General features: G+C 34.2%; 1 protein-coding gene across 1 annotated transcript in view; it reads right to left on the bottom strand.

The window, feature by feature from the left end:
* Positions 1-1667: 1667 nt before the first annotated feature.
* The window catches only part of Slco4c1 (solute carrier organic anion transporter family member 4C1), a 54022-nt gene continuing 33695 nt past the window's right edge, over positions 1668-21994 (bottom strand). Inside the window, exons 9-13 of the mRNA XM_020184728.2 lie at positions 17258-17411; positions 14086-14276; positions 9623-9687; positions 7267-7404; positions 1668-4959 (exon numbers count right to left, since the gene is read on the bottom strand). Coding sequence (XP_020040317.2) covers positions 4799-4959; positions 7267-7404; positions 9623-9687; positions 14086-14276; positions 17258-17411 — 709 coding nt within the window. The 3' untranslated portion in view covers positions 1668-4798. The remainder of the gene's footprint in view (positions 4960-7266; positions 7405-9622; positions 9688-14085; positions 14277-17257; positions 17412-21994) is intronic.

The following is a 21994-nucleotide window of genomic DNA, read 5'->3' as shown; positions in this document are numbered from 1 at the left end:
CAAAAAAATACAGTTACCAATTTGTAATTGTGTTTACAAAACAAATACAAAACAATTTGAGAGTAAAAAATTAATACTTACATTTTGAAATAGTTGAATAACTTTAAATAAACAGGGAAATAGGTAGCTCTTTCTTAGAGTAGAATCCTAGTTAATATACATTAAATAACTGATGGAAATACAAAATTAGTATTGGTAAAAAATACATTAAGTACATGCAAGAATCAAAAATGGATGCCAAAATTAGTGGCTGGATGTTTGCTGAGAAATAACATATTTGCATGGTCTCCAGATGTCTCTCCAAGAGACATTTCTTAATAACAAAGGGGACAATAAAACTAAAGTAGTCATCACTGGGAGACACATATCTTAAGCAACTCATCAACATTCCATCATAAACAGACATTATGCACTTATTAATATTAGGTGGAGAACAAGACATCAAAATTTTTACCCAAAATATATACTATCGATACAAATCATGAGGAAGCATCCAACAAACCCAAACTAAGGGATATTCTACAAAATAAATGGCCAATACTTATTCAAAACAATAAAGTCATGCATGGTACCTAGGCTCCAAGATTATTTCAGTGATCTCACCTCCTGGTATTCACACATTTGTGTGGTTTCCTCCCACATTGTATCAGGTATAGTAATCAGAATTCTAAAGATGTCTTCTCCTCCCTAGTTTATTCAACCAAATATGAATCTCATGCTACGATGAAGGTCCTTTGCAGTTGCAATGAAAATTAGCAGTGCTGTCTGTATGACCAGTAGAATACCCTACAAGGAATGGTATGCCACTTCTAAAATTAGGTCATAAAAGACACTGTGGATTGAAGTTCTGGTTGTTCTCCTTTGTATCATTCACCCCTGCCTTGTCATCAGGCTCTATGAGGAATAGACACCAGCCACATTTCAAAATCTATGTCATTAAAAATAGATCACTCTAAGGAGAGGTCACATACTAGAGGGGGAGGGTAAAGGAAGGAAGTTAAGGTGACTGCTTGATGTGCTCGCTATTCAAGAGTAAATATAAAATTTTTAAATCTGTTGAAGTCACTATAAAATGGGACTAAGGTAGAAAGAAGAAAAATAGAGATGAACCATTTCAGGTTATGATACATATATACATGGAAATGTCATGAGGAACTCCCTGTGTAGCTATATTAAATAAACAAAAAGGTCTTTTTTTTTTTTTTCTTCTAGAAAATAGGAGAACAGGAGGGCAGAACACATCCTGCCTGGGAGGCTGGTACCAGTGGGATGGGGGAGGAGATGGGAAAAGGGTGTATATGGGAAATATGGTACAAATACTATATGCACATGTATGTGAATGGAAAAATGAGACCTGTTGAAACTGTTCCAGGAATGAGGGGAGGAGATGATAAAGCAGAATGATAGAAGGAGTGAACTTAAGTATGATATATTTTATATATTGCAAGAACTTTTGTAAATGCCACAGTATACCCCATCCAGCACAATAAAAAAAGGTCAGGGCTATAGTTTGCATCTGGAATATCCCCCAAGGGCTTGTGTATTGCAGGTTTCGTCCCCAGCTGTTGGCACTATTGGGAGGTGGTTAAAACTTTAGGAGGTAGGGACTGGTTGGGAGAAGTATATTTTTGTAACCCCTTCCTCTCTTTCTCTCTCTGCTTCCTGGCCACCATGAGGTACTTTGCTCCCCACTATGATGTTCTGCCTCACCATGGGCCCAGAAATAATGGCATGAAGTAACCATGGTCTAAAACTTTTTGAAATTGAGGGTCAAAATAAATTGTTCCTTTAAGTTATTTTTCTCAGGTAATTTGTCAAAATAATGGAAAGCTTTTAATACAAATACTTACAACAATGTAATACAAACATTCTGATTTAATAAAAGTTACATATATACATTTTTTATAATTGTTTTCAACAAAGAAAAACTTGAAAGAAAATATATTTAAATTGTATTTATATTTTCCTCCAATTTACATAGTAAAGTCGAATGTATACAGAGTTTTCCATGTATAAGTCTTATATTTGTATTTTCTGCAGTTAAAAAAAATCAAAATGTTAAAAGATTTAAGCTATATATTCTCCAGTTATGTACAAACTTATGTCAACTTTTAAGTTCAAGCTTACTTTAAAATAATTGTACATTGTGGAAAACACAGATTATGAAAAACTTTGTTCTAAAAAGAGCATACCAACCCATGTAATCTAAGTAGAAGTAAAAACAATGATTATAAATTATAGTAGTGTCTGTGTCATTTAGTCATGAAAGGAAGTATTCTTTCCAAATAAGTATATTATAAACAAAAGAACCAGACTCATTTTACGTGCCAAAATTACTGGTCCCCTTTAACCATTTTCATTAAAAAGCTTGTAAAAAATGTATCATCTTTTAAAACTGAGCATACTGAATATAATGTAGCCCTTGATAACTAAATCTTATGAATGCCAATTATTTAGTGATCTGTTTAGCAAACCATTTCCATGTATGGTGTGATTTCTTTTCTTTCTAAATTAAGTGGTCCTATATTGGTACGTTTGTATACTAGTGCAGATATTCTGCTTCCTTTCTTATTCTCATTTCACATGCTCATCGGTGAGTTTCTCAGGGTTTGCCATTAGCTCTCAGCTCAGAAATTCTTCCATTCAGTCCCATCTGTACACATACAGATAGTCACCAACAGGTGGCAGCTGGATGGGAGGGACATTCTAAACCAAGGTGTCATGTTTATTTCCTGCCTGTCTTTTTCACTGTCCCTTTGGTTGCTGAAATTTTCCTGCTTCCCAAAATCTAAAATTTTGGCTTGCTTTCTGGTTTTGATTTTTGGCATTTAAATGTTCCTGAGTCAAGCAGGTTTACCCCTTTGGTTCCTAACTCACTTCTCTCATTTAGTATTCAAGTGTGCTTGCTAGACTAACTCAAACTCATTCCTTCCCCTCTAATTTCAGTTTATAAATACTACTAAGTTCTTGAATAATCTTTGACCATAGTAACCTCTTAAATTCTGTGAATTTCTAGTGTTTCTGCTTGACTTCCTGCCGGTCATTTACTCTGAGCTTGTGTTGTCCTGATCACAGTGTATATAAAACACTATTTGTAAAGCACAAATCTAGAGGAAGTTTGGTAGGGGAAACCTGATAACAAATCTTATTAAATCAGGAATTTGGGGCTGGGGGTGTGGTTTCAGTGGTAAAGCACTTGCCTAGCTTGAGGCCTTGAGTTCAATCCGTACTACCACAAAACAAGCAAATATACAAACAAATAAAAGCCCCAGAAATTTGAAAAAAAAAAATCATGTGTAATCATCTCTAGCTTTCTTTTCCTTTTTTATTTTCTTTCTCCTCCCTCCTTTCCTTCCTTTTTTATTATTATTTTTTTCTTTCTTTTTTAAAGTGCTAGGGATTGAATACAGGGCCTCACCCATACTAGGCAAATTCTCTACCACCAAGTTACACTTTCAGCACTTTTTTTAATCAGTAAAATTCTTAATGTTAAAAGTTGTTTTTGTTGATGTTTGATTATCTATTTCTTCCATTTCATAAGTAAATCAGCCATGGACAGATGGAATGACCTGAACAGATGGAGTTAAGTTATAAAGTTATCAGGTTTATGAAATACTTAAACTTTTGAATAAATACTTGAGAGAAGGGTTTAATATTTTAATCATATAACAATTCAGATGCCTGCTATATTCAAAGCACTACTTTAGGTACTACAAGTAATGGATTTCATGATAAGTTTTTAAAATAAAAATTAAAGTATTCAACATATAAACATCAGTGTACAGAAAATTAAGAAATCATGTCATGTCTAATTGGCACTTTTCATTGCTGAAGCTAGTTCTCTCATCTTGAATATATTTACTAAATAATACTATCACAGAATCATAAATGTTAAGCACTAAAAATCAGCAATATCAAATTACCTCCTGGAATTCTTATAGTGACATTTCTGTGTTCACAATATAGTGAGACCCAAAGAATATAATAAGTCCATATTCGAGTAGTTCCATAATGTACTGTGATAAATAACATTTGGATTAGTATGTAGAATTGCAACAGGAATTACATTACAAAGCTGCCTTTAAATTCATAAACTTTCAACAATTCCCAGAAATCACATGAACTTTAATTTTTCACATCATAAATTTTCCACAACTCAAACCATTGTCAATAAACATTGAAATGTAACAAGCTGTAAAAATAGTAAAAGGGTATGTTTTCATCACTGTGGTTTTTTGGCTTTATTTTACTTTATTTTACTTTTTGAGACAGTGTCTTGCTATGTAGTTCAGGCTGGCCTTGAATTCTAACCCTCCTACCTCAGCCTCCAGAGTGCTGGGATTACAAATGTGTACCACCACACCACACTTGGCTTCATCACTATGTTTCTTAAATGTAAACTTTCCTTTCCTTTTTTTGTTGTTGCAGTACTGGGGTTTGAACTTAGGGCCTCGTGCTTATTAACAGGTATTCTACCACTTGAACTACTCCATTAGCCCTTAAAGGTAAACTTTTAAATAATGGTTGGTTCTTTTTCTTATTAATAGTTAGGGATTTCATAACAAAATAATGAGGAAATAAGTGATCATGTGTGTCTTTTGAGGCTTTTGTTTGGCTTTGAAGGCACAGACCTGTTACCCGCATTAAATCAAAAAGAAGAGTACATACACATACACAAACACACTCAATTATAAAACATTAATTTTTAAAATGTCATTGACCATATAGGGTAGATAATGCTGCATTGCACTGCGTTAAAAGGGAGGTCAATTTTCCAGCTGTAATCTCCTTTTCTCTTTCACCCTTCATTTCCTGTTTTGTTGAGATCCTGTTCTACTGAAACAGTCATCACAACTGTATTCTGACTTTGAAATGACACATCTGTGCCTAATGGTGGAGGTCTGTACAAAAATATTGCCAATCCATTGAAGAAAATGGTGATAACTTTACAAGTAACACCTAAATAAAAAATAAAATAAATCACGCATTAGAGCCTTTAGGTATTAAAAAATGAGAAAGAATTGAGAAACAAAAAAGAATTGAGAAATTCTTCATGTACAAAAACTCACTGTTTCAAAGAGAAGAATTATATGGCATTATAGTTCTGTTTTCAAATTTTAAAATATTAAGGAGGCTGGGCATGGTGGTTCACATCTTTTCCCAGCACTCTAGAGGTGAAGATCTCAATTCTGGGCTACATACCAGTTCCAGGCAAAAAGCCAAAAATCATTAGGAAGAAAGAAACAAAAACACTTGCATATAATTCGATAAACTAGAGTTTATTTTCTTTCTAAACAATAAAATGTACATAATAACTGTCTTATTCATGGTTATGATTTTGCATTCTTATAAATTAAGCAGTGTGGAGGATTCAATAAATTCATGTTCCACTTTTTTTTTGGAAACAGGCTGGCCTCAAACTCCTGACCCTCCTGTTTCTGTGTCCTAACTGTTGGGATTACAGATGTGTACCATTGTGCCTGGCTCAACATTGTGAACACAATATCATATCTAAAAATTTCACACTACCAAAGCATAATGTTAAAAATCTCATACCATCCTTGATCCTGAATAAGTTGGACAATATTAATTTCCAAAATGGAAAATAATTATAAAAGCCTCCAAAAAAGGCTCTGGTGCTCATAGGATGAAGCTTCTATGGGAATGTATCACATTTACTCTGCCAGCCAGCTAAAAACATTAAACATTAAGATTTATTTCACAAGTTTGGTTCTCAGATGACTAACTTCGAGCTCAACCATGTGAAGACAAAATACTTCCAGCCACCGTCCTAAGCATTTAATGTGTCGCTTGAATAAATTAATAGTGGTCTCACAACATAGTGTTCCCAGAACCTGAACTCTCTTTGTTAATCATCAATATTTTATTTTAAAATGTGCCTTTGAAAAATCACTGATTAAACATTTCTAGATTTTTAGGAAGATTAGTAACATTGATATGACTACTACAATGTTTCTTCTTGGTTTGTTTTTGAAAATTTATAGATGCTATATGTATATGTTTTGGGAGGTAAAATTCTCACATTCATCACTGAGTGGAATGGACAATTCATTATCCACGTTTTGTAGTAAAAAATAATAGCAACAAAACCAATTAAATCTTAGACATGAAAAGGATGAATAAAAATGGGTTTTAATAGTGAGTAGAAGTAATAGGAAGATTAATTTTATTTTAATAGATATTTATGCTCATTATATTTTGAATTTATGTATTGATTTCATCAGTGATTACTCTGTTACTTCATAGTTATAAATTCAGAGACTATACGCTGGCTTAAAACACATGTAAGAGTAACAAGCTTATCTTGATACACGTACCAAAATAATAGCAATGAAAATCACATTACATATATTCAAGACTTCTCTATACTTAAATATTCTAATTTCTTAAGATTGTTTTTAAATTTTTAAATATTAAACTTTAACTTCTAGTACCAACTATATTAACTGGATGACTTGCTCTAGTTTTTGTGTGTGTGTGTGTACCTCAAGAAAGGTGAACCTCAGGCTGGCCTAAAACCTAGAACTCACTGTGTCTTCCAAGCTAACCTTAAACTCACGATCCTCCTGCCTCAGTCTTCAGAGTGTTGGGATTACAGGTATGCTCTGCTATGCCTGGATCCTTAATTTTTTAACCAAAACTATACATACCATAAAAGATAAAAATTGTTAAGCATTCTAAACTACAAGAAGAATCTTATTGCATGTCTTAGAGCCAAAGGACTCTTCTTTACTGTAGATACCTAGACGACAATCATTCTTAGAACTGCTCTTTAGCTTTCAAATATACTGCCAAAAAGTTTGATATAAATTGTCAAAATTATATGATATGTGATGTAATGAGAGCTAAAGCATTTAAGATTGAGTATTGCAGGCTCTATTCAAAACCTCTGATGACAAGCTGTGACAATTCACCTCTGCTTGAAGACTACATGTTGGCCCAACAGCATGGGCTAACTTTCCACAACTATAACATAAGCAACCAGTTACTAATGTGAATGCATTAGTTTAAAAGTTATCAGGATGGCTCTAGCCTATAATCCTGGCTACTCAGAAGGCAGAGATCAGGAGAGTCACCCACACAAATAGTTCTCAAAACCCTATCTTGAAAATACCCAACACAAAAAATGGTTGGTGGAGTGGCTCAAGTGGTAGAGCATCTACCTAGCAAGCGTGAGGCCAAGTTCAAACCCTAGTACCATTCCTCCACACCAAAAATAAAAATAGTTTTCAAAATGTCACTTACTTATGGCTACTAGCATATGGGCCATCTTGATGTTATCATAAATCCAGCAAGCTCCTTTAATTCCACATTCATTAATATCCCAGAGTATACATGTGCTATCTATTGTGACACCAAATATAATTGGTCCAGGTATTGTGCCTAGAAGAATTACAGACAAAATAAAAATAGGTAAAGATTAAGTTTATTATCACAGGTTGTTAATATATATACTTTTATATATATTTGTATAGACAAATATTCATATACAAATTAATCAATTCATGTACAAGTCAGAGATAAAGAAACACAAATAAAATACTTTAAAATTATATATAATTATGCATTTCTAATCAGTTCAAAAAGTATTTTTGTAGAAATCTCTAGCGTATATTGGGTTAACATTTAGTTTATTCATTCTTTTTACTCCAGCTGATACAAAAAACCAAAAAGTCATACATATTAATGAGGTAACATTTAAATCAGTGTAAACATGTTTATTTCCACAAACTTTTATCAGTTCTTTGTTGTGAAAGCTTTCAAAATCCTTTTCTCTAGCTTGGTGAAATGTTAGTTTAGTAAGATTTTAAATCATTTCTCTGATAATGTAATGAGTGAACGTGCCTTTAAAATTCACTATTATTGATTTGAAAAAATCAAATTATTTTTGATGCACGAATAAGTCTGATGAACTGCACTATATGGTATAGAGGGTGCATATGCATAAACTAATTTGGGCATATGTGTATACAAACTAAAAATGAACATGTGTGCATGAGTATATGGTCTGAATATGGACATAATATATGGACATACATATTCAAGATAACTTGCACACTGTTCACACACACACACACACCACTGCCAGGAAGCCACGGAGCTCTAAATTTCCATCTCTGCACATTCCACATTGGCAAATTCAACCAATTGTAAATTGAAAATATTCTAAACAATTCATCTATACTGAACATGTTCAAACTTCTTTTTCTTGTCACTCTTCCCTAAACAATGCATTTAAGAGCTATTTATGTAGTATTTGTTAGTGGTGCAGGTTCAGTCTGTGATCAGGAGGCTTCCAAATTCTTGTCCCTCAGGGAAGAACTCATGGCAGGACACATGGGTGTAAATAGAATTCATTAAAAGTTAGGAAAAGAAAATACAAAGGGAAGCATGGTATGGCCCAGGTGGAAGCCGGAAGCCGAGAGAGCGTGTTTCTGATCTTTAGGCACATTTGAAACCTATGATAACCTATAGGAAGGGGAGAACAAGGAGATTCCCACCCAATAATCAATGATTAGGGAGAGGCATGGGTGGTTCCCAGCTAAGTGAGGGTGGTCTGGGCCATCCCAGAGCAACCTACATGAGTCCTGGAACTTTTTCTAATTCTAGCCTGCCTCACATTTACATTATTTTATTTATTGTAAGTAATCTAGAGTTGATTTAAATTACAGAGGACAGGATACGCATGGGTCATGTGCAAATAATACATTATTTTATATACGGGACCTGAACGCCCAAGGATGTGGTACATGTGGGGTCCTAGAAGCAGTCCTGCAGGGATTCTGAGAGATGGCTAAACTTCACACACTTCCAAACATTACAAATCAAATATATTATTTGAAGTAGTATTCTTAGACAAAGGTTTAGGCTGTATGTGGCCTGTTTTATGACCTGTAGCATGACAGAGCCAAAAGAATATCTGACTGAAAGGGATCATTTTTCTAGTCATCCTTCCACCACAGTTAATTTATAACTCTGGCCAAACCTTTAAACTCTCAGAGCCTTAATTCACTCATCTGAAAAATGAGAAAATTTAACTACCTGGTTTCTAATGTTCTAACGTTTTTTGGTTTTAATAAATAATAAATGATATTAATATTATATTTATTATATATCTTCCTTCTCAATCTTTCTACATCTGTAACCTTACAAAATTCTCTAGTATAAATTTTCTTCCATCAATTCTTAACTAGTCACAATATCTATGCCATGATTACTATTGAAATGTTTTAACTCACTATTTTTCATGGTTAATGCAACACAATAGTATCATAAATGGAGATAAAACCAAGGAGAAAAGAAATCATGTGGTGAAAGTCATATTTTTTATTTCAAACAAATCAAATATACCTTTTAAAGATGTATTCGAATCAGGATTAGAAACATTAGTTAACAAATTAGGTAGGTGAAAAGTTAAGTCATTATATTTTCATGTGACATAAGTAATGGTACATCTTGAACACCGGAAAAGTTTTCAATCACAATTTTGTCCTTTTCCTCTTTAATTATTTTCTTGGCACATACCATATCTGAATCAATTGATAACACTAATGAATCACAATAGTTAGCATTTATCAATAATTTTTTTTTAATGGCATACCTAGTAATCGAAGCAACATGAACTGAATTCCCAATGCTAGAGCCCGTTGTCTGTGGTTAACACACCTGGAAACGTTAAACACAAATGAGACTGAGTAAGTTTGTATTGTATATTCCCTATTTGAGTATGTTTAGCATTTCTACATTAAAGTAAATGTTCATAAAAAATAAATTATTTGCAAGATCTTATAGTTTAATCATGCTGAGATTATGAGAAGAAAAATACTATCAGAACATAAATACTGCAAATAATGCCCAAAAGAGTCACTAAGTCCTGTGAGTTTTAATAATGGTAATGGAAAAAAGACATTCATTAACAAGACTTATTTTTCATGAAGCCTCTCAACAAAGTGGGTGTGAAGGAAAGGTATCCCAACATAACAAAGACTTTACAAGAAGCTCACAGCTAACATCATAGTCAATGGTGAAAAGTTGAAAGCTTTTCCTCTGAGATTAGGAAAAAAAAGGATGGGCACTCCTACAACCTCTACTTAACATTCCATTCAAATTCTCAGCCAGAGTAATCAGGTAAGAAAAGAAAAAAAGGCATGCAAATTAGAAAGTAAAAGGTAAAGCCATCTCTGTAGATGATATGACTGACCTATAAAAGGTCCTAAAGACTCAGCCAAAAAAAACCTATTATAATGGGAACAAATGAATTCAGCAAATTTCAGGATACAAAATCAACATAAAAAATCAGTTGTGTTACTATACAATAACAATGAAGTACCCTAAAAGGAAACTAAGAAAACAATCCCATTTATAACAGCATCTAAATATACAGTGTTTAAAAATAAACTAAATGGAAAACTTACACACTTGTTTAAAAAAAGAAAGAAAAATGAAGATGTTGAAGTAGGCACAAATGCATGGCAAGACATTGTATATTCATGGTTGGAAAAATTAATATTGTTAAAATGACCATACATCCCAAAGTAATCTAAGAATTTAATAAAATCCTTATCAAAATGAAATTAAGCCATTTGCTGGAAATAGTTGGAACTACAGATCATCATGTTAAGTGAAATAAACTAGTCATGGAAAGACATGCATGGCATGTTTTCTCTCATTTGTGAAAGCTAGGAGAAAACCAAAGAAAAAAACCTAAGTCATGAAAGTAAAAGGGGACCTGGACCTAATAAGGGACCTGGAAGTGTACGAGTGTTAAACTGCTTTTACTGAGAAGCACCATTCCTCACTGGTGCCCACAAATTAACTAAAAGCAGGAGAAAAGCTTGGCATCCCTGCCTCAGTTTTGTATCTTTGCTCTCAGTCATTCTCTTTGCAGTCATTTTGCAATCACCTTAGATTCCAGGAATGACAGAACTGATAGCATCTTTAATGACAAGGAACTGAAATTTATGACAAGGAACAGCAAAGGCTCCTCAGGACAGACAACAATAAGTCTAGATAATAGATAACTTCATCAGAACCTGTCCCCAAAACAAGAGATAATGACCAACCAGGCAACACCTGTGACTGGAACTGTTTAACTTTGCATAACTTTTGTTCCTGTCCTAATTCTTTGTCTATTTAAAATTAAAGTTCATGTCTATATTCAGAAGATGGATGAAGATGGGCTGAGTGTTTATTTTGCCTCTTCCCTCACATGTCCCAAGCCTTCTAATAATCTCCTTTTTCTGTCCTTCTCCATGTCTCTTTATTCAGGGACTAGTAGCTGAACTCTGACACGTGGAAGGTCAGCAGTTTGCATCTGAGGTCAAAAACTCCAGTTTCAAAACTAGTATAGAGATTCCTCAAAACCTAAAACACCAGAGTTTACATGTGATCCCTCAATCTCACTTCTGGATACATGTGAAAGGGAAATGAAATCAGTATGTCAAAGAGATTTTTAGACTCTCATGTTGATTGCAATATCAGTCACAATACTTGACATGTGGAATCAACCTATGTGCCCATCACTGAATGACTGGACAGAAGAAATGAAGTACAGAATACTATTCTGTCTTAAAGGAAAAGGGAATACTGTCATTTGTGACATGAATGAACTCGGAGCACATTATTGCTATTGAAATAAACCAAATAGAAAAATTACTGAAGGCCTTCGCTCATATGTGGGTACTTTAAAAAGCCAGCCTCAAAGAAGTAAAGGGTAGAACAGTGCCAAAGGCTGAGAGTAAAGAAATGAGGTGATTCGGACAAAGGGTGCAAAGACACAATTATGCAGGTAAGTTCTGCACAGCATGGCGAGCTTAGTTAACAGTAATACAGTATTGTATACTTGAAATTTGTTGAGAGAGTAGATCTTAAATGTTCTTACTATATTCATGCACACACACACACAAATGGTAACTGTGTGGTCATGGATATGTATATTAGTGTAATTGTGGTAATTGTTTCACAATGTATATGTGTTTCAAAGTATTACATTGTATACCTTAAATATATACAATTTTCATTTGCTAATCATATCTCGATAAATCTTGATAAAAAATTAATAATAAACCAGCATTTGCACCAAAAATTACCTTTTTGTTATGGCAATTTGGGGATTAAACCCAAGGCTTTTTTTTGCATATGCTAGACAAGTTCTATACCACTGAACTGAAAGGGGAAAGGGTGTTCCCACTTTTTTTTTTTTTTTTTCATTTTGAGTCAGGGTCTCACTAAGGTTTCTAAGTCACCTTTGAACTTGTAATCCTCCTCCCTCAATTTTCTGAGTATCCTGGACCACAGGTGTGTTCGACCATACCTGCCTAATAACACTTATTTTTGACTATCGCTATTAAGTTGCAAGCACAAAATTCATATTCTTTACTCTGATTATTTAATTTGAGACTGAATTCCTACCCATGGGAAAAAGATACAAATCTGGGCCAATGAAAAACAGTTCCTTATATTCAACTTGCCTCAATAATAATTCTTTTAATGACTGTCAAAGATGCATAAGACATGATGCAAAGAGTCATGTGAGAAAGAAAAGAGATCAACTAACCTTTTAAAATAATCATAGAAAAGTGATTACTATATTGTTTAAAAATGAATTTTTTTATATTTACGACATAAAATATTTAATCAATAATCAAATACGTAATATTTCTGCTGTTAGTGATTCTCTTCTATATAAGTGAATTACCATCTGATCTTTCATTTTGGGCTGAAGGATTTATTTCAAATTTCTTGTGGTGAAGGACAGCTAGCAAGGAGTCTGTCAGATTCTTTTTACCTGAAAGTGACTTAATCTTCTTTTCCCTTTCAAAAATGAATTTTTAAAAAACATTTTCCTTTCTGCTAAATTCCTCCCATTTCCATTTAGTGTAATATTAACTATATCATGTTTTTAATTTAGAATAGAAAAACTTCTCATTTTTACCAGTTAACACACATTCCTCTCTCATCCTTCCCCCAACTGTATATATACTGAAAAATGTACATTTGTTTGAGGAATTGCTACCACTTAATCTCAAAATTTTGAGTAAATGTACCTCAGTCTAATCAGACTTTTTATGACCTTTATAACTGCATTTAAAACCCTTAATTACTATTTCTGGATGTTTGAGAGTCTGATTGCTATCATGAAGTAAAAATTTATTACTTTAGGGATAAATAAACATAGCTCTTGTTTAGCAAGCAAAAAAAAAACACTTTCCACTTATCAAAAAGCATATGACAAAGTAATGGGTGAATATTAAGGAACAAAGTACTAAAAAAGGAAAAGCCTAGAGTTTATCAGGAAAGATATAGAAAGGCTGGGGGGCCCATGGAAGGGCTGGTGGGAAGTAATTTTTTTGTAAAAAATATAGAAGGACACAGGCACTGGTGACTTATGCCTGTAATCCTAGCTACCTCAGAGGCTGAGATTAGGAGGATCAAGGTTCAAGGCCAGCCTGGGCAAATAGTTTCTGAGACCCCCCAACTCTAAAATAACCAGAGTAAAGTGGTCAGGAGGCATGGTTCAAGTGGTAGAGGGTCTAGTTTGCAAGTGTGAAGTCCTGAGTTCAACCCCCAGTCCCACGAAAAAAACAAAAAAAAAAAAGAATATGGAAAAAGAGCCACTGAAAATGCAAAACCCTAACAAATATCCAGGTGACAGCCAGCTTCTTACTGACTTACAGGAAGATTTCTTACCACACACCTGTTTAAGCAGAATGCATGTTCTGATTCTGGCACATGTGGAGTACATTTAATTTCCATGATACTCAAATACACTCAAGCATATCTCTAGCTCACAACTGAAGATTCATGAACCAAGCAGAGAATCTAACAGCAGGAGGATGCCAGACAGGCAATGTTGACACACATCCTCACACATTACTTCACTCACATCTCTTTCATCTGCAAGTCCATGCAGAGCTTAACCAATGTCACAGAAATCCTCATACTTTTAGGACTGAATTTACTTGGTACCAATGGTCAATGTAAGTCCCAGCTAAACCCGAGTCCATTTTCTTTCCACTCAACGTGTTACCTTAGGAAATATAAATTTCACAACATAATACATACCTTAATATGGACACAGTTATAGGAGTGCCAGCCATAAAGGTAAAAACAACTGTGATGAAGAAAATGCCAAGAAATATGGGCAAGTTTGCACATTGAGTTTCACATTTTCCAGCTTTAGCTTCAAAACTAAAATTTTCTGCCATAGGTATTATTTCTATTTTCCTCTCAATACAGGAACAGTTGTAATATGTCTGAAAATATTAGGCCAAAAATACCGAAATTGTTTATTTTGAAAATATTTTTATCAGGTAATTTATAGACATGGTAAACACTCTCACACTGCCCAATCCATATACAATAAATAATGCTGAGAAAGAGTAACTAACCCTAAGAAATGAAGCAAATTCTTATGAAATAGAACCATCTGTTTTTTGACTTTGTGTCTCTTACTTCAACTTGTAACCTATTATTGGCTCATGACTTCTAAAACAAATTGACAAGAATATAATACTTCTATGATCTTGAACATTCTAGACTACTTTAATATACCATAATTGCTCCAAAACTGTTTTCCTGCTAATTTTTTTCTATTGCATTGTAGGAGGCAAAGAAGAATCTATGCTGACAACCTCATTATCTTCACTAGTTTAAAAGAGCAAACTCTATAATTCTGACAAGTGCCACAGTAAAATGACTTAATACTTTGAAAAAAATTGCTGCTTTTAGCTACAACCTTTAAACTATAATTTTCTGAACTTTTTTTGAGTTACTTTACTGAAAGGAAACTGTATCTTTCTTAAAATGATATGTTTATAATAATAAGAAATAGAAGTTACTATCTCACTCTCTTGAAGCCCATTTTACATATAAATAACATATTATTAATTCTCATATAGACATATATGTATATCTAAGTATATTTTAATAATATGAAATGTTGAAAGCTAACATGACAAAAAAAATCATGAGTTTTACCTCTTTAAAAAAGAATTCAGATTTTAAAAATTTATTAGGCACTATTATATTTTAAAGGCATTTTATATCTCAATTCCATCCTTAATATAAACCTTTTTATTTATTTAAAACCTCAACAAAATCAGAATCAAGCCAGGGAAGCCAAAGAGAGGTGATATTTTCATTGTTCCAAAAGCCAAAGACCACTTCTCAGTGCTAAAGCAATTAATTCTAAACCACTGGTACTGGCTCAGAAAAACCAAAAGTGACTATCACACAGTAAGCAATAACATATTTATAATATATATTATAATATTATATATATATAATTCCAACCTTTCTTAAACTGGAAAACTGACCACAGGGTTTTCTATCCTGCTAAAACTTTGTCTCTCTCATGTAAAGTATACATTCTCCTATAAAATAGCTCTTAGTCACAGTCTGTTTTTGTACTTTAGGTCACTGGTATAAAATACCATGCTAATATTGTTGTAAACAAATGTACATAGGTGTTCACTGCTTTGTTGTACATGAATTTTGCCTATTTAAGATATTTAATAAGAAAAAACATCTTGTGAGTCAAAATAACTCATTCTCTTTCTTCCCATACAACCCCAGAAAGAAATCTTAGTATTTGGCCAAAATATAAATATAAAAATAACCTTAATAAAATAATCAATACCATTTCAAGTGTGCTGTATGTTGTGGGTATGAGATTTTTTGCTCTTTTTGTTTCCTTGTGTGATATTGTGTTTGTCTACATATCTTTAGTTATGCAAGTAAAACCCTTCCAATAACTTAACTCCTTCAAGAAGATCCTATCTACTTATCCATCTCTCAAAGGAATATTTAGTGATCTGCCAGGTAGTTTTGACTTTAAGATATCAATCAAGCTCACTTGTGGAATCTGATTCCTTACAACTGACTCAAATACTTAATTTTCTCAAGGTGCATTTGAAACTAAAGCAATCCCAGATGTTTTGAACACTGGGAGTTAAAATCTTAAAACTGTTCCTGAAGTCTTATAAAATTGTAATTGATACATTTTTATAATGATAGAATTACTTTTATTTCCAAGATGAGAACTTCATACAGTGTCATCTGAGCCTTTTAGGTTTCCTGTGATTCAGCACAGAGATTTTTGCTGATTTTTCAATATTTTTATATAATTATTTTAAAATATGTAAGTTAGGTAATATAAAAAACTCTCATTGTCTGTCATACTTTTGTGTATCCCTAGCAGAAAGATCAAAACCTTATATATTGAGATAAAGTTTTCATGTATCTACTACATATAAAATCATTAAAGATATGTACATATGGACACATATGTATTAATGCATGTACATTTGCACATATAAAATGTGTAACTTCACATACCATGCACACAAGCATGTTGGTTTTAGAAGACATTTCAAGTAATTCTAAATGTTTCTATTAATTATTTCTACTTATCTATGCTAAATGTTTTCTTATAATTTTCAATTTATCTTTACATAGGAAAAGGAATGCCATTCTGCTATCCCATATTTCAAATATTCAAGATTGTCACATAATTCTTACATAGCTTATTCATTGAGGCTTGTGTACCATAGTGTACATTTCTCCAAGGTCCTTTTCAAGGTACCACATTATCTACTAATGCCCAATATTTTACATACTTCTCATAATTACAGTATTATTTATCCAAAAGGCTCTTAAATTTAGCTAAAATAAATTTTTTAGATTATAGATGGATTTGAATAAAATCCCTTTGGGTTCTCTTAAAGTATTTAGCTGTATTAAAAAGAAATAAGGTCTGGGAAAGGTGATACATATTTTTATCCAAAAATAAGAATGAATTAATGATTTGAATATTTTAAAGTGTATCCATGGTGCAACAAATAACACAAATATTTACTAAGTTTTATCATAAACATTTACTAAGTTTCAATTGTATAAATTGTACTCAACAACAATGCTTTCAAGGATCTTAAAATATAGTTGAAGAAAAATAACACAATACAAAATACATGTAAATAGCTTGTCACTCCAGCAAAAGTGTTGTTACCAAGATGTATGTAAGAAACTGACAAATTGAGTTATCAACAGTAATTGCGGAAGTGTGAAGCAAAAGGAGTCTTTTTCCACTGAAGAGGTCGGGGCTGCTTAATGGGGGAGGTGGGGCAGGAAAACAAGAACAGGTACTTCACAACCCCACTAGAAGGATCATGAGGACAAGTGTAAATACACAAATGCATTGCTTTGTCCAGGACAAAGTACCAGCACACAGAGTTACCTTTGGTTTCCTATTTGAAACAGAGTTTAAACAACCTGCAAAGCAGGGAGAAAAGTATTGGACACCATCTCCTCCACAGAGGGGATAATAGTAAGATCTCAGACAGTTACAGTTGGCATTACAAGGGGCTGTCAAGTTCCCCAGCTCTCCAGTCCTGCAGAGAAGAAAAGACAGAGGCTAAATTATCTGACTTAACTTCTAACAAACAATTGAGAAGCATGTTGTATCTTGCCATTCAGTCAGTTATTCACTCCTTCAACACATAATTACTGAGTTAATAAAATAAAACTTCTCCCTTTGCACACAAGCTTAACATCCTGTGAGAGAGAGGCAGTAAAAATAATAGTTATATAATATCTGTCAGCAATAAGAAAAATAAGACAGAATAAGTGAACAAAGCAGGGTTTCTCTTATGGTGCCAGACAGTTTCTGCAGAAAACTGGTTCTGTGGATTGTGGGGTGATTAACAGTGTCCTCTGCCCCACCCACCAGATGCCAGCAGCATTCTCCTTAGTTAAGGCAACCAGAGAGCACCCAGACATTTGCAAAATATCCCCAGAAGGAAGGTAACATTTTAACCTGAAAGAATGAGTAAAATCACGTTGTTCAGCACACTCAATTTACCAATGGGAAAACTGAGGCTTTGGGAACTTTCCTCTATTTGCCAAAAAAAATTTTTCTGATGTCCAGGCCCAGTGTTGTTTTATACTGTCTCTTAGTATGAAGCAACATCTTCCATAGTGTAAAGAGTTACTCTGGTCCAACATGCTTTCTTAATGCCTCATTTATCCATCCATTCAACAGATACCTGGAGCAGGTGCTAGGCCCTATGCTTGACAATGGTAACACAAAGTTGAATAAGAAAGTACTCTGCTCTCAAAGATTTCACAGTCTAAGAGTAGAGAATCAGAGATGCTGACTATGATTACAGATACATGCAAAGTCCATTTATTCATTTTATTACCTACTATTTTTTATTTTTGGCCAGTTCTAGGGTTTGAACTCAGGGCCTTCTGCTTGCCAGGTGGGTGTTCTAACAGTTGAGCCACTCCCCCCAAAGCATTTTTGCTTTAGTTATTTTTCAGATAGAGTCTCATGTTTCTGCCAGGGGCTATCCTTGGACCATGATCCTCCTACTTATTCCTCCCGTGTAGCTGAGATTATAGGTGCCTTGCACTATGCCTGGCTTTTTGACTGAGATGAGAGCTTGCTATCTTTTTGCCTGGGCTGGCCTCAAACTGTGATCCTCCTATCTCAACCTCCTGAGTTTGCAAAGAGCATTTTAGAAGTACCAAAGAATACCTAACATAAGCCAAAGTTTGAAAAGGAGAAAACTGGAGGAGCTACTGCCTGAGGTGAGTCTTAAAGGTGAGTCCCCCGACAGTGGGAAATTGGAAGAGCAGTTCATACAAAGGAAGTACAAAGAAGCAGGTGTGAAACAGCAGTCTATGTGCAGAAGTAGGAATGATGGCTGAAGCTGAGAGGGACAGGAAATATAGCTGGAGTCAAGGACCAGATTAATGAGGGCCTTGTAGGCCTCATGAAAAACAATGAATGACCTTTAGCTCCACATGGTGATGCATGACTGTGATATCAGCACTCAGGTGGCTGAGGCAGGAGGATCACAAGTTCAAGACCAGCTAGGGCTATGTAGCAAGATCCTGTCTCAAAAATAGATAAGTAAGCTTTAACTATTAGCAAAATGTAATCATTTTAGCATTTTTAGACTGGAAAGTGACATTGTCAAAAGTTCTCTTTAAAAAAATAATTCTAAAAGTTATGCAGAGTATGAATTTGTTGGAAAGGTACAAATTATAATATCTCAGACAACAGATGATGTCAATATAAAGAAGAACTAAGCTATGATATATGATTGTAACAAAGAGATGGGAGAAAATTTTGGGTGTAGAATTAGTAAGATTTGGTATTTAATTAATTGGTTGAATGATTGGAAGATGATCACCTGTGTAAAAGATGCCAGAGTCGAAAGTGACTCCTACTGTTTAGGTACAAAAGGAAAACCAAGTGAGGAAGAGGTGAGAGGTATAGTTTCACACATAGAGATTGAAAGCCTCAAATTTTATGAAGAAATCTGGCCAGAGGCTGAACTCCTAATATCCCTATGCATGCCGAAGTAGTTGAAACCACAATGTGATAAGATCAGCCCTAGAGCACAGAGTGAGAGTTGCACAAAGGTCTGCGAGAGCCACCTGCTTACAGAACAGTGAATTCCAATTATGTACTGCACTAGTCAGAGTGGAGAAACATATCCATCTAAAAAGATAAACCAGAGCCAGAACCAGAGATGAGAGAGAGAACGTGAAGCCCAGCCCCCATGAAACTCATTCTTTTGCAACAGCAATCACACACAGTAAATAGTACCAAGCACAGTTTCTGTTTATTGTGTGTTTGGTTTTGATTTGTTTTATTATAATTTGATGTGTTTTATTATGGCATTTCATATCTTATAAGGTTTTAAGTGTGAAATAAAGCACAAGCCACCACCACCACTACTAATTACCAGAGTTTAGACCCAAAGAGTCTACAGATTGTTCAGGCAATGTAAGAATAATCTAGAACTTTAATAACTAATAGATTTCCCTTTGTTTGTTTGCTTTGTTTTTTTTGAGACAAGGTCATGCTAGTTAGTCCAGGCCTTGAACTCTTTCTCAATCTTCCTGTCTCTGCATCCCAAGTACTGGGAAGCCTGTGCCACCATTCCTGGCTTAAGCAATAGATTTCTAGAAATATACACTGATAATTTCCTTTCAGTTGAATTCAATGTCCAGTTGTCTTTAATGTCCTTAATTGTGTCTGATTACAGATTGAATAATAAATTAATTTTTAAAAGTATTGAAAAATATCCCTTACAACAATCAGTATTAATGGTCTTAAAGTTTTTTTGGACATACAGGGTTTAAATGAATTTAGCAATAAGCCTAATTCACTAGTTCAAAACTGCAAAAGCTCTTTTACCTACCTGTGATTGTGTAACGTGGGTAAGACTCCTTGAACCATTGCTCTGGAAACCCTACCTTCTTCCCACCTCTATTTTCTCCCACTCCTGGAACAGGAACTTCTTGACTTCTCAGTCTGTTCTTCCCATATGCCCTTTCTCAGACACATGACTAAGCAGACCGTGATATGGTAATTTTAATATGAAGGGTACAAAAGCTAAAATTAAGAATTTGGAGACAATGACATAACTATTTCATGGCACTGCATTGTCTTTATATCTGTATGTACACTCATACATAAGTAGGGTGACTGTGAATATGTGGTGAATACTCAATTTCAGCAACTTCCTATCATTAAGAAATATAGCAGGAGGCATGGCTCAAATGGTAGAGCACCTGCCTAGCAAGCCCTGAACTCAAACTCCAGCAATAACAAATAAATAAAAATCAATCAATCAATCAATCAATAATTTCCTGAGCAGGCTGAATGACTCAAGTGGAGAGCCCTTCTATCAAGCATGAGTAGTTGAAGTCAACCCCAATATTGTGAAAAACATAGTATATGTGCATGTACATTAAGCACTATCCCTGTGTTCCAGATTTCTATAGATGTTGATGACCAGCCACATATGCACCTCAAACTAACACCACCACACAGAGCTTCTTTTCTGATCATGCTAAAGATAACTCACCTGGTAGTAAACCTTGATAAAGTACAAAACACCAAATGAATTCACAACCACTTTACTACTCAGGGTACTAAACTTCCTGTTCTACTATCCAGAAATTTCTATTCTTCTGAAAGGAACAGGTAGAAAAGGTGGTTTATTAGAATATGATTGAATGAAGTTTATAGGGGTAAAAATCAGGTCTGTACACTTTATCTGATTTTTCAACATTTCCAGTTATTTTTCTACTATTTCCAGACACATAACCTAGGTCCCATTTGGATTGATACCTGAACCAAGCCTTCACTTTTTATGACAGTTAATATTGACTTAATATATCCCATTTGTCTTTTCCTTTTCTCAAATCTTAATCTTACTTATCCCAGCTACTCAGGAGGATCACAGTTCGAGGCCAGTTCAGGCAAAAAAAAAAAGTAAGAGAGACCCCCCCCCCCCAAAATCTCAAAAAACAGTTTAGGTGAGGTGGTGTGGACCTGTAATTCTAGTTGCATGGAAAGCATAGGTAGGAAGATCATGATCCAAGGATGGTCCCAGGCACAAATGTGAGACCCTATCTAAAAAATAGATAAGTCAAAAAGGACTGGGAGCAAATGGTAGAGCACCTGCTAGCAAATGTAAGGCCCAGAATTCAAATCTCAGTACTGAAAAAAAATCATAATCTCTCAGAACTCTTTGTATCCCAAAAGAATATTTAAGCCCCATTTTGCTATTAAGCCATGAGGTCTTTTCTGAATCTAGTCAAATAAAATTGAAAAGCTGTCCTTTTGAACTGCGTAGCATTTTATATACCTCCAAATACCTATTCGTTGTTCGTTCACTGCTTTCTTTTCCAGTCTCACCTTTAGAACAAGGATTTCATCATAAAGATCTGTAAGAGGAAGCACTGAGCAAGTGTTGAATAAGCTTAGTGGAGCTTAGCCAAACACTGCTTTAGAGCATAAAGTAAGTATTACATGAATGCAGAGGAATGACAGACACACCTGAATAGCAACTACAAATCATGACTACTGTTATTGGCAAACTTTTCCAAACAAATTACAGTTAATTTATGTCATCTGGATGCTATATTACACAAAATTATGAAGTTCTGG

Source organism: Castor canadensis, chromosome 6, assembly GCF_047511655.1.
Source record: "Castor canadensis chromosome 6, mCasCan1.hap1v2, whole genome shotgun sequence".
Classification (NCBI taxonomy): Eukaryota; Metazoa; Chordata; class Mammalia; order Rodentia; family Castoridae; genus Castor; species Castor canadensis.
The sequence above is the reverse complement of the archived record's forward strand: the minus strand, read 5'-3'. Positions and strand labels throughout refer to the sequence as shown.